The sequence below is a fragment of the Vigna unguiculata genome, chromosome 11 (genome assembly GCF_037176805.1).
Source record: "Vigna unguiculata cultivar grain cowpea cultivar isolate G323 ecotype 2 chromosome 11, ASM3717680v1, whole genome shotgun sequence".
Lineage (NCBI taxonomy): Eukaryota > Viridiplantae > Streptophyta > Magnoliopsida > Fabales > Fabaceae > Vigna > Vigna unguiculata.
This window is the reverse complement of record NC_140802.1, coordinates 1,375,948-1,389,278: the sequence shown is the minus strand read 5'-3', so window position 1 is coordinate 1,389,278 and position 13,331 is coordinate 1,375,948. Positions and strand designations below refer to the sequence as shown.

Genomic DNA, 13,331 nt, shown 5'->3' with positions numbered 1-13,331 from the left:
AGTCTTTTTAATCAAATTTTGTTAAGTTTATTTGATATTTCAAGTACGTTTTATAATAGCATTTGACTTAATATTAAAGCAAAAATGTGTCAAACATTATAAACAACTCAAATACAATCGTGCAATGTATACAAAACATCAAATAAATCTAACAAAATTTGATTAAAAAGACTAAATTTACGTATTTCGAAAAAATGAATAACTAAATTGGTTAAAAATTTTAAAATAAACTAATTTCAAAATTTACTGAAAATTTAGGGACCAAAAACATATTTAACCCAAAAAAAATTGATACTCAATTGAATAAAAAAATTATGTAAATAAAAATAAATTATAAATTTAAATAAAAAAATTAAATTGCTTATTAAACATATTAATAATTTAAAAAAAATAATAATGTGGATAATAACCAGAACAAACAATGACAATATTATTAAAAGATCGTTATTATTGAAAGTTAATATATTAAAGAAATAATTGATATTACTTAAAACTGAACAATTAATTACTCTTAAGGAAAAAAAATTATTTTATTTAAATTCTTATCTGTCTAAAGAACCTATTAAAACGCTAATGTCCAGAGGTACACAATGAAATATCATATATTTGAAGACACTTAATGATACTAGTTATTGCATTAATATGTGATGTTAATAAAACATTTAAAAGACATTAAGAAGAACCCAAATAAGAAAAATATTTAATGATTCACAGAAATTCCATTTATTTAATTTATATTGCAAAAGTGTTGAAGTTTGTCTAATTTATGTGAGTTTCAGAAAAAGAACTGGCAAAGCGCACTAAGGCTGTTAATAGAGTACTGTGTTGAAGCAGAAGAAGACACTGTTTTTGTTCATCCAAATTCATCAGAAAATCCACTCTCACAACCATCTGTTACTGAATTCTTCATCCAATCCATTGGTGATCAATGGCTTCTGTGCAGATCCTGTGTGCATGCACAAGTAGTAGCCAGGTTCAACACCAGGGTTCGATCAGATACAGATATGGATACCCCAGTGAGAAGATGAATGAAAAAAGGTGTTCAGTCAGAGTTGAAGGTGGGAATGGAATGGTTCTTTCAAGTTCAGAGGAAGAGAAGAGAAAGCTGAGAGTGTTGGTGGCTGGTGGAGGCATTGGTGGCCTTGTTCTGGCTCTGGCTGCAAAGCACAAAGGGTATGCAGTGAAAGTGTTTGAGAAGGATTTGAGTGCTGTTAGAGGGGAAGGTAGGCACAGAGGCCCAATTCAACTCTTGAGCAGTGCCCTTGCTGTGTTGGAAGCCATTGATCAGAGTGTTGCATGGCAGATAATGGAGGCTGGCTGTGTCACTGCCAATAGGACTAATGGCCTTGCTGATGGTCTATCTGGAGAGTGGTAATTTCTTATGTTTCTTCATGTTCTTCTCTCTGATTGCTGTTCTTTGAAGCACAACATGAAACTTCAATAAGACAACATGGTATATGCTATATAGTATAGGACAAAGCATAGATACTGTTTTTTGACTGTTTTTTTTTGTATTGTTCTTTGATTAAAATTGGAGTTTCATTTCATCTCAGAAATTTTTGTTATAAAGGTGTGCATGCACTAAAAGATTACTCTGATTACCTATGTGAAACTCCAATTCTAACAGGAGAATAATGCCAGAAGAAGATCCTGAAGAACTCTGTCTAAGTTCTGTCATATATCAGACACTATTTAAATTTAGGAGTACTAGAAATACACTCTCCATCTGCAATTGGTTAAAAATTATTGGAAACTAAGAATCATGGGAGAGACTCATTACATAAGAAGTAAAATCCAATCCACAAAACCTTGTGATTTCCAATAAGTTTTGGTCAGTAATAAAACTTGTATTCAAAAGATTGTGTTGCTAGCATTTTCATTTTAGTCAGTATGTGTTTGAATATGGTTGAAAGAAACCACTGTACTGTGGCATGCTAATTATGTTAGTTACTATGTTAACTTGGCCTTCTGAAGGCTTGTACTTGAAAAAGTCTTCTGTGAGATCTTAGATTATTGCAGTTTTATTTTCTATACATTGCTTATGACCATCTCAGAAGGTTTTAGGTGGTTTAATATACAAATTTTGTTTTATTGTCACTCTCTTTTCTTTTTCTTTTTTCCATTTCAGGTTCGGTGAGTTTGATCTTTTGACTCCTGCTTCAAGGAAAAGGCTTCCTCTTACCCTAGTCATATGTAGGATGACACTGCAAGATATATTAGTGAATGCAGTTGGTCCAAACATACTAAGAAACAAATCTAAAGTTGTGGATTTTATTCAGGAACCTAGCAAGGTTTGAGTTTCTCTGAACAACTAATTTCTGATTGCACAAGACTTGTGTTAGTGTTTTTCTGATTTTTGACGTTTTTTCCACTCACATCAGGTTAGAGTGATCCTTGAAAATGGTGAGCAACATGATGGTGATATCTTAATAGGAGCAGATGGAATATGGTCAGAAGTAAATTATACCACCCTTCTCTTCCAGTTTTGTTTTCAAGCCAGTTCCTTGTTTTTCTTGCTTTTTCCATTCAATCTATTATGTTTTGTTTTCTCAGGTTCGTTCGAAACTCTTTGGGCGCCAAGAAGCAAATTACTCAGGTTTCACATGCTATAGTGGATTAACAAGTTATGTACCACCATATATTGATACAATTGGGTAGGTACTTCATTCCCAAATAACATGTTAGGACAAGGTTAATAAGCTATTCTACTGTTTGAAGTTTCTGATTTGGTGATTAATTGAAGGTATCGGGTGTTCTTGGGCATGAACCAGTACTTTGTTGCTTCAGATGTTGGCCATGGAAAGATGCAATGGTATGCTTTCCACGGGGAACCCCCTTCAAATGTCCCTTTCCCAGAAGGTATGTTTACCTTGTGTTGTATGGAAATTGGATTTCTGTTGTCTATCTGTCAAGTTTTCAGAATATAGTGATGGATACTGATTTTAATGTTTTAAAATATATTCAAAGTTTTTTTTATATATCAACATCAGTGTATTTTGAGGTCTCAATAGAGAAACAAATACCAAAATCTCAGCAGAGAATCTGGATTTGTGCTGTGTGTATCAATTGCTATGGTGGTTGAAAATTTGAAACAAGTTCATTTGTCCAAGTTTCAGCAGGTAAGAAGAAGAGGATTTTGGATCTCTTTGGTAATTGGTGCAATGAAGTGATTGCACTCATATCAGAAACACCAGAGAATATGATTCTGCAGAGGGATATATATGACAGAGACATGATAAACACTTGGGGAATTGATAGAGTGACTTTGTTGGGTGATGCAGCTCATCCAATGCAACCAAATCTTGGTCAAGGGGGTTGCATGGCAATAGAGGTTGGTCATCTGCAACATTCAACATCCAAAATGAAATGCATTTCCTTCAGAATACACAATTCTGGCAGCATTAATATATATATATAGTGCTTCATGTATAATATATACGTTATAACTAAAATCTTCATTTTGTTTATTAATGTGCCTTATTTTCAGTTTCATTCCTCTATAAAACTATAGCTATACCTAAGTAGCTAACCTCTTCAGGAATAAAACAAGAATCAAAGGTGTGAAATGTATTCTCTTAATTTCCCTTCTTCTGTTGTAATACATTTTCAGGACTCTTACCAATTGATACTTGAGCTTGACAAGATTTCTGAACATGACCCTGATGAGTCTGAAGTTATCTCAGCCCTTAGAAGGTATCATATTTGTATTCTCTTTTGTTTTCCTCTTTGGTATGTCATTTGTTATTTTAAACAGAAAATGATTCTCCCTTTTGATACCATCTGAATGTGAAAAGCATCACATTCTCTTACAACTCCTAAATGTGTTGTCACCTTAATTCATGACCCTGAAACTGGTATGCTGATAATTTGGTTGAACTTTTGTGACTTCATCTTTTGTTAGATATGAGAAGAAAAGAATTCCAAGAGTAAGGGTGCTACACACAGCTAGCAGAATGGCATCAAAAATGCTAGTCAACTATCAACCCTACATTGAATTTAAATTTTGGCCCCTTTCAGTATGTCCTCTCTTCATCTTCATCCCTGCAGAATTTAATTGAGACAAAATTTAGATGCAGTTTCTTATGTTCTTTCAATATTGTTCTCAAAGTAGAATCAAAGTTTCAACTTGATAGCTCATACAGGAACGTTTCCATTAAAGCTCATAGTGACTTATGCAGGCAATTGTTCCCACAAGACAAGTTTTTCCACTCCAACCTGTTTGATAATTTGTTTTTGCCCTCATAGGACAATTTTCTTAAAGAATGTAAAAAGATGTAATAGAGAACAATTTGGAACTTATTTTATCATTTCATCTTCTACTATATACACTTTTTCTTATAATATACTCACTGACACAAAAATGTAACATTTCAAAACAGAAAAAACAGTCCTAAACAGAGGCAAAAGTTAAGACTCATGAGATTATGTACTTGGTAAAAGCTTGAAATATTTTTCTTCTGTGAAAATATTTTTCTTTCTGAAAAACGTCTGTATTCACCATTGAATAAGAGAATAGCAGCAAAAAGCATCTAAAGAACTGCATATAAAGTTTTGTCCATTTAAATGTGTAAAATCTCCAATTCTATCTACTCACCAAAACAAAAATGTTGTGACACTTGACCTTTTGATCTTCAGAATAATATAACAAATATGCAGATAAAGCACCCTGGAATTCATGTGGCTCAAGCCCTTTTCAAGTTCACTTTTCCACAGTTTGTTACTTGGATGATGGCAGGACATGGGTATCAACTTTGCAGAATTCATTTGAACCCTCTTTCTTGTTTTTCATATGAAGTTTTGAATATTGATTTTGGTCTCTTTTTTCAGGCTGTGGTGAACACACACATGCAACATGATGAAAAAAAAAGGGTCATCAATTTTAACATGATAATAACAGTTGAAGTTAATTTTATTGGGGTGTGTAGGATTTTTTTCTATTATGTATTGAGGGTGAAAGAAAGTGTAATTATTGATTTCAATAATGACATAGATCTTTGAAGAATTAAAACAACCTTGATTTTCATAAAGGGTAGGAGTGATTGAATCTTTGTTGTTGTGATGTGTAGTGGAAATGGCTTTGTATTATGAGTCGCATGGATTGTGTATAGTGTGTGGAATGTTTTACACCAAAATATGGAATTGCTTTTGCAGAGACACAGGATGGTGATGATAATGATGATGTCTTGCCACTGTTATACTTTCATTATTAAAAAGTTAGATTAAAAAAATAAGACTATCGATATTGAATGTTGATGTTTAATGTCAAAATGATAAAAACAACATTATAAATTGTTGGGATTTGGGGTTTTGGAAATATAACAGACATACATAGAAGAGGTTATCATTTTCTTTTATTTATGTCATATATATATATATATATATATATATATATATATATATATATATATATATATATATATATATATATATATATATATATATATATTATATTATAATATGATAGAATAGTAAATATTTATAATACTTTTAAATCTTAATTTTCTAAATATAAATAATAAATAATTATGATATTTTAAAAATTTGAAAGATTTCTTATAAATTAATTTAAATAAAGAGGTATTAAACAAATATTTTCAACGTTCTTTCTTATCTTTATTTATACATATATATATATATATATATATATATATATATATATGTATGTATTTGAATTTATATTTGATTCTTCATTATTGATTTCCTTTATTTATTTATTTTTTCTTTTCCCATGAAATCTCGTCTTCATTGAATTTTACATTTTTTATTATATATTTTATCTATCAACCCCGTATTTTGTTTTTTTTCTATTGCATATCACATGGAAGAAATATTGAAATATTATGATGTTAGAATGTGACTTTTCATCCATTTTTCTTATTTTTTTAATCATATTTCTTCAAGATTCAAGAGATATTCATATTTTTTTTATATTGATCTTTCTTTTATATCTTATTAGTTAATTAGTTAATTCTTCTTTCATTAAATCTAAAGCGATACATTTTTCTTTTATGTGAACTTTAAATACTTTTAGATTATTTGAATTTTTAATCATAGAAAGTTTGTTTTCAAAAGACACTTTATAATATTTCTCTAACAATTAACAAATCTTGATTAATCTTAATAACATATAAAATATGAGAAATTAATTTGACTCTTGAATGAATCATAATTGCAATAGTTCTTATGTCATTTGCAACAAGTTTTTTTTTTTATTCCCTTCTTCTTTCTTTAGAAATATGTGATTTCTGAAGTTCTTGGGGATATTTTCGATCACAAAAACGTGTGATTTGTATAACCATTATCTATGTCTATAAGTCAACCTCTTTTTTGTAGATTTGTTAGGTTGTAAAACATAATGTTTCAAGAAGTAGATAATTTATTGACTTGTCTTGTACAATCTTGACATCTTTTTGGAAATGTTGGGATTTGCATACCTTTTATACAAGTTCCACTTAATCACATTTGTGATATTCTTCATCTCACAACCAAGGTACATTTAATTGCGTGAGATTCTCTGATTAATTTATGTTGCTCTTACACTTGCAAGACATGTATCACTTCTATTAGAGTATCTATAAACATTTCTTTTTTGTGTTTTTCAATAAAGTAATAGATGTTTCATGCATTTCTACATCGTTGCTAGAGTTTTCTCAATCATAATGAGGACCAGATTGAAACATGAACAATTAAACAAGACTTTGTCTTTGTCTTATTTACTTTTTTCTTTTCATTTTGATTTGAGGCAGGATATTCGGTTGTGGATGAATGATGTAATATTTTTTCATAGTTTTCCATAAATTTAGTCCTTGTACACAAATTTGCATTACCATGAAGAAGGTTATAATTTTATTTTATTCATGTAATGTCTATGTATAAAACAAATTGTGACACATTATCATATATTTTCAATGTTAGTAATGAAAGCTTCAACTACAACCTTACTATTACATTTAGACTTCATGGAAATGAAGTATCCAAAATTAGACTGTGAATCCACTACTTTAAAAATGGTGGAAAATCCTTAGGAATGAGATAATTGCACAATAAAATCCATGACTATATCTTCCCATATTTGTTGAGGAATGGGAAGAGGCTACAATAATCCTATTGGCAACACATGAGCAGCCTTGGCTTGTTGACAAATTGCACATTCTCTCACAAACTTGCTAATATCACTTCTCATGCTTCCAATAAATTTGAGTTGCGATTTTGGTTATTGTTATATTAACTCTCGAATGCCGACCAATTTTCGAGCTATGAAATTCTTTCATAATCTATTGAATTGATGCATGATCTTGAGGTAAAACATATTTGCCTTTCAACAAGAGTAATCCATTATGTATACTATAATCAGAAGAAGAATGTTGTTCTTGTAAGCGATTTTGATAGATTTTGGATAATTGAGGAACACTTTGATTCAAAATTATCACCTTATTAACCCAATAATGCACAGGAGTAGAAACAACCATCATAAAACTCTTAGATAAAGCATCAACAAGTATATCTTCTTTCGCTTATGTATATTGGATTGTAAATTCATATCCCAAAAACTTAGGAAGCCACTATTGTTGCTTTAGTGTTTGCAGTTTTTGTTCTAAGAGTTTCTCAAGACTTTTCTGGTATGTTTTAATTGTGAACTTATGACCCAATAGGTGATGTCTGAATTTAGCCAAAACCTTTATTATAACATAAAACTCGCGAACATATGCTGACTAATGCATTCTCAAGTATAGCTTCTTAGAGAAATATGTAATAGGATGTTTGTTTTAACTAAGGACATCACCCACTCCACTTCCTGAAGCATCAATATCCAATACAGAAATCTAATTAACAAAATTTGATGGTATCCCGACCTCAAATCCAATTTAGAAAATAAAGAAGCTCCAAACAAGTCATCAATTAATTCATCCATCGTCAAAATAGGGAAACTACATTTGATAGTCACTACATTGAGAGGCCTGTAATTTGTACAAACTCTCGATGACTCGTATTTCTTTTTCATCAAAATGATGGCAGAAGATAAAAGACTTTTACTATGTTGTATAACGCATTCCTCTAATATAATTGACACCAACTTCTCAATTTATTCCTTTTGACTCTGTGGGTATCTAAATGGTTTAACCTTAACATGTTCAGAACCTTCCACTAAAGGAATATGATGATCATGGGACCTCAGATGAGGTAAGCTATTGGGAGTATGAAACACGTCAATGTTAGTGTGCAATAATAATGCTAATCATGGTTCCATAGTAATCGGTAAGTCCAACATAAATTTATGACTAACATTTGCTTATATAAATTACATACTATAAACTTTAGCAATGGAATTGGTAGCCACTATTCTTCTTATGTGATGTAATTGTGCATATTCTTGTATCAACTCACAATCCCCTTGACGTTGTGAATTTACTCTGGAATAAAAATTTCAATTGTAATTTATTATAATTCGTAATGTAAGGAACAAGTGTTTTTAACCAATTGACTCTTAGAATGAGGCCCACACCATATAAAAAAGCAAAATTATTAATAATTGAAATATATTTCCTTGATTGGAAAGTTGTTCGAAACATTTCCAAAAAATTGAAAAACATTTTGTAATAGTTGATTCATAGCTAAATAAATTTAGTTATTTTAACTTAATTACGTATATCATATATATTTAAAACTAATATTTGAGTTGTTAAACATTCTTGCCTCGATCTTAGTCCAAAATATCGTTTAAAAAGTTTTAAAAAATTAACATCAGAAGAACTATTTTTGCTCATTTAAAGTTGAGACTAAAATTAACGCTATTCAACAATAATATAGTTAAAAATTATTGTAGTTTGGGCCGTTAGAGGGATTGTCCAAAAGCATTGCTTTGGAATCCGAAGCCCATTTATTTAGGGTTGAATGTGGCAGTGCGGCGCCTTGTGAGGGCTATATATATAAAGAAGAGTGTTTGCGAAACCCTCATTCACAGTTCTTCCCTTTCTCTCTATCTCTCATTGTAACGCTGCTGGTATGTTATCAACCATTTTCTGTTACCTGATTTGCTTACAATGGATCTTGTAGTATTTTCCTTCTTTTCTCTTTTCGATTTCATTGATTAGTGCATATGTTTAGTGTTGATTTAACAGTTGAAGCTGCAGACGATGTCGCATCGGAAGTTTGAGCACCCCAGGCACGGTTCCCTTGGCTTTCTCCCAAGGAAGCGAGCTTCTCGTCACCGTGGAAAGGGTGACGTGTTGATTATTTTTGGTCTATTTGTTTGATATTTTTTGTTACTGTTCTTAACTGTGAGATTTGATTGATCTTGCCAAGGGATTTTGGGATCTTAATTAACTGTAAGTGCTTGAAACCAATATCTTCCTTGTAAAGAGATTTTGTGCACTGTGCTGGCATGAACAGTTTATTGCCATTACCTGGTGACGATTGAACAAAATTGCTTCCGTAAAAAAGTGAGTAATCAAGGCTGGAGTCTCAGAAACGGCTCTTCTTACCAAAATTCTGTTAAAGGTTTTGGGATGGAAAACTAATGAGCTCGAGAATTGGCATGCATTTCGCCATAGGCCTTTGGTTTGGAAGCATTTCTTCATCGCTATTGGTATTTGGTGGCATTCTGTTTTATGCTTGGCACGCGGAGCTTGAACAAAATTTTCTATTTAACCTACCAAATCTTATAGGAAAACGAGTACTTTCGGTATTTTTTATTCAATATTGAAGTTTTTAATGATTTTTGGAAGCGTTTTCAAAGTTGATTTTGAAAGAAAGTGATTTCGCCAAAATTCATTTTGAAATCGTGATTTATGTTAGTAAACTAGTTAGTAATCATTATTTGCATTCTTTTTTCTTACAATTCAAGCAATTTTCTTTCATTTTAACTCAATAAACCTAGTTGTAGAATCTATGCGAACATAATATGTGAACATTAATCTTAAATAATGATTTCTATACTTGGAATTTTCCTTTAATCAAGGGAATTGCAACAGGTGACGTGGATATGAAAATTCAAGCATTGTATTTGTATTGTAATTATTTATGATTTTAAACCTTTTTGGGGTAATGTCTTTGCAATTCAGATGTTTTCCAATAAAGGCTTGGGTTTGCGGATTTTGATTAATCGTATTCTTTATCATATAATTTAAAAATTCAAACATCATTCATACTGTTGGTCATTGTTTAATCTTTTGAAGTTGTATTATTATTTAATGATAGATGTATCATACATCATCACTTTGAAATACACTTCTAGGTAAGCACTTGTATGCATTGTAACTGTCGAAGTTATGTTGTATGTAACACCTATACTGTATGATGTTAGCTTAAGTCAATATGTTATTGATAGTTGTCGTGACAAGCCTTGTGTTTTTTATACTGCAGTGAAGTCTTTCCCTAAAGACAATCCTAGTCAACCATGCAGGTTGACTGCCTTTGTGGGCTACAAGGCTGGAATGACCCACATTGTCAGGGAGGTTGAGAAACCAGGATCAAGTAAGCATAGATTTTTGTCTAAATTATGTGAAACAGACCAAACTGTAATGGTCATTTCTGAATATTTCTATAGATATTACATGGATCTCGATTGTTCACTTTTTATTTGTTCTGTGATGGACTAATTAATTACACGTGTCAGTTGTTTGTTCCTTTTACAAGAGTCATCTTTTATTGCTTATTTTGCATTCTTTTTACTGTCACTATGTGAATACTTATTGGGGTTTTATATTTTTATATATATTCCATGCATTTTAATGGTTGCCTTGTATATTTTCTTCTGTTGTAGAACTTCATAAGAAAGAAACATGTGAAGCTGTCACTATCATTGAAACTCCTCCGTTGGTTGTTGTTGGAGTTGTGGGATACGTGAAGACACCACGTGGCCTTCGTACACTCAATACTGTTTGGGCTCAGCATCTAAGTGAAGAAGTCAGGAGACGGTTTTATAAGAATTGGTGCAAATCTAAAAAGAAGGCTTTTACCAAATACACAAAGAAGTATGAAACGGAGGAAGGGAAGAAAGATGTTGAATCTCAGCTTGAGAAACTGAAGAAGTATTCAACTGTCATTCGCGTTCTTGCTCATACTCAGGTAGAGGAAGTGTTTAGGTTGTCTGAGTTTGGTTAGTTTTTTATGTTGATATAATGTGGCGTGTCGTGTCTTTTTTTTCTTTTTTGATTTTTTCGTAAAAATGTTGAACGATTTTGTAATGTCAACTGATTTACTGGCTACTCTGATTATTATTGAATTGTAATGGTTTTTATTTTTTACTGTAGATAAGGAAGTTGAGGGGTCTGAAACAGAAGAAAGCACATTTGATGGAGATCCAAGTTAATGGTGGAACAGTATCACAGAAGGTGGATTACGCATACAGCTTCTTTGAGAAGCAAATCCCAGTGGATGCAGTTTTTCAGAAAGATGAGATGATTGATATCATTGGTGTGACTAAGGGTAAGGGTTATGAAGGTGTTGTGACTCGTTGGGGTGTTACTCGACTCCCTCGCAAGACTCACAGAGGTCTGAGGAAGGTTGCTTGTATTGGTGCCTGGCACCCTGCCCGTGTTTCTTTCACTGTTGCCAGGGCTGGTCAGAATGGTTATCATCATCGAACTGAGTTGAATAAGAAGATTTACAAAGTTGCCAAGACTGGCCAAGAGTCACATACTGCCATCACTGAGTTTGACAGGTACACTAGTGCCTCTTTGTTATTTTAGTCTGTGTTGTGGTGCCAAATGGTTTATATGCAGATTGTTTAAGATAATGAAAAACTTTGATGTGATTTGTTTGCTAAGTTTACTTTAACAATGACAGGACTGAGAAGGATATTACGCCTATGGGTGGATTCCCACATTATGGTGTTGTGAAGGATGATTACATTATGGTGAAGGGATGCTGTGTTGGACCCAAGAAGAGGGTTCTCACTCTTCGTCAATCCCTTCTCAAACAGACATCTCGGGTGGCTTTGGAAGACATCAAACTCAAGTTCATAGACACCTCATCCAAGTTTGGACATGGCCGATTCCAGACCACTCAGGAGAAACAAAAGTTTTATGGTCGATTGAAGGCATAAAACTTTTCATTTTAATGTTCCTAGTGTCATCAATTTTTGCAGCAACATACATTGTATTTTCTCTTTTTTGCGTTTTTCTCTTTTTAAATTTCAATTTGGTAATGATAACTTCTGTTGGTAGCTATTAATCAATTCAGCTCATCAGTTGCCAGTTCTATAAATTAAGTTTTTGCTGATTTTACGGTCAAGCGAGTGTGGTTACTGAAATTTAGTCTGTCATTTTTTTATAGTTATGAACAAATCTAATTAATCACCAAGTTTGTTTGCTTAATCATGTATTCAAAGCTTCACTTATTATTCGCAATAAATGATCTTTTTAGATTTAAGTTAAATTGTTGTTGTGTAATTATTCTTTAGAAGCAATCCAAGATAACTTTATTTCAGAAAGAGTATTTTCAACTATAAGTCAAATGGTTTTAAAATTTTGAAAAATCATGAAATTTGGTTGTACTAATCATTCTCTGATCTCTGTAACCTCATTTAATTTTTCTACAGATAAAAGAAAAGTCCCTCCTGAAATTTTTTCATCTGTATTTTCTCCTTTTTTCGTTCTATAATTTCTTATTTCTAATTCACCTCTGATTGATAAGAAGGCACGAGATCATTTAATTTTCATTTGAATTTCCGACGTTTAAAGATTTGACCATGTTTTAAGGAAGTTTTAATAGTTTATGATAAGATTAATACAATTTTAAAATAATTAAAATTGTGAAAGAATTAATATCAATATTTTGTATCATAATATGTAATTTATTTACTCAATATTTGGTTGTACTCATTTCAACAATTTTCAATATTTAATAAATCCTACTTAATTCTTTCAAACATCAAACACATAAATTTGTAATCTAATTTCTATTTTCAAATGCGTCTATCTGGACAGATAATAAAAGGAATCCTTACGAACACTCTTATTTTTCTTTGATATATACAAATCTTTATCATTTTATTCTTTAAGATTTTTTACTTTTAATTTTTTTTAATTAACTAGTCCTAATAACAAAAACTATAAACAAAATTATAAAAAATAGTTTACATATCTATATTTGTAAAGACAATTATTTTTCAACACAAATATTTATTATTTTACATTTTAGATTTTTTAATTATTTTTCAAACTCAAATAACTATCGATAAAAAAGGTTATACACAGTAAAATTATAAAAATTTCTTTTTAGAATTATTGTTATGATTTTTTAATATTTTTATTTTAATAATTATTATAATAATATTTTTATTATCATAAGAAAAATATGGATACACATTCCCGCGCATGTTTCTTTTA

General features: G+C 31.1%; 2 protein-coding genes across 7 annotated transcripts; both read left to right on the top strand.

Annotated features, from left to right (window-relative positions):
* The first annotated feature begins 758 nt into the window (after positions 1–758).
* LOC114170043 (zeaxanthin epoxidase, chloroplastic-like) lies at positions 759–5,154 on the top strand. Of its 4 annotated transcripts, none has more exons than XM_028055517.2 (10): positions 759–1,371; positions 2,129–2,291; positions 2,382–2,456; positions 2,554–2,654; positions 2,744–2,859; positions 3,111–3,331; positions 3,611–3,693; positions 3,902–4,016; positions 4,657–4,742; positions 4,828–5,154. In XM_028055517.2, the coding sequence occupies exons 1-10, from the start codon at positions 929–931 to the stop codon at positions 4,835–4,837; spliced, it is 1,413 nt and encodes a 470-aa protein (XP_027911318.1). In that variant the 5' UTR covers positions 759–928; the 3' UTR covers positions 4,838–5,154. The 4 variants fall into 4 exon arrangements, with proteins under 4 accessions (XP_027911318.1, XP_027911315.1, XP_027911317.1 ...); XM_028055514.2 differs by having other exon boundaries at positions 760–1,371; positions 4,636–4,742; XM_028055516.2 differs by having other exon boundaries at positions 761–1,371; positions 3,120–3,331; positions 4,636–4,742.
* A 3,771-nt stretch (positions 5,155–8,925) lies between these two features.
* LOC114170045 (large ribosomal subunit protein uL3) lies at positions 8,926–12,234 on the top strand. Of its 3 annotated transcripts, none has more exons than XM_028055519.2 (6): positions 8,926–9,001; positions 9,106–9,219; positions 10,363–10,473; positions 10,763–11,067; positions 11,253–11,662; positions 11,788–12,234. In XM_028055519.2, the coding sequence occupies exons 2-6, from the start codon at positions 9,135–9,137 to the stop codon at positions 12,044–12,046; spliced, it is 1,170 nt and encodes a 389-aa protein (XP_027911320.1). In that variant the 5' UTR covers positions 8,926–9,001; positions 9,106–9,134; the 3' UTR covers positions 12,047–12,234. The 3 variants fall into 3 exon arrangements, with proteins under 3 accessions (XP_027911320.1, XP_027911322.1, XP_085525540.1); XM_028055521.2 differs by having other exon boundaries at positions 8,974–9,001; positions 9,120–9,219; XM_085669414.1 differs by lacking the exons at positions 8,926–9,001; positions 9,106–9,219 and having other exon boundaries at positions 10,096–10,473.
* The last annotated feature ends 1,097 nt before the right edge of the window (positions 12,235–13,331 follow it).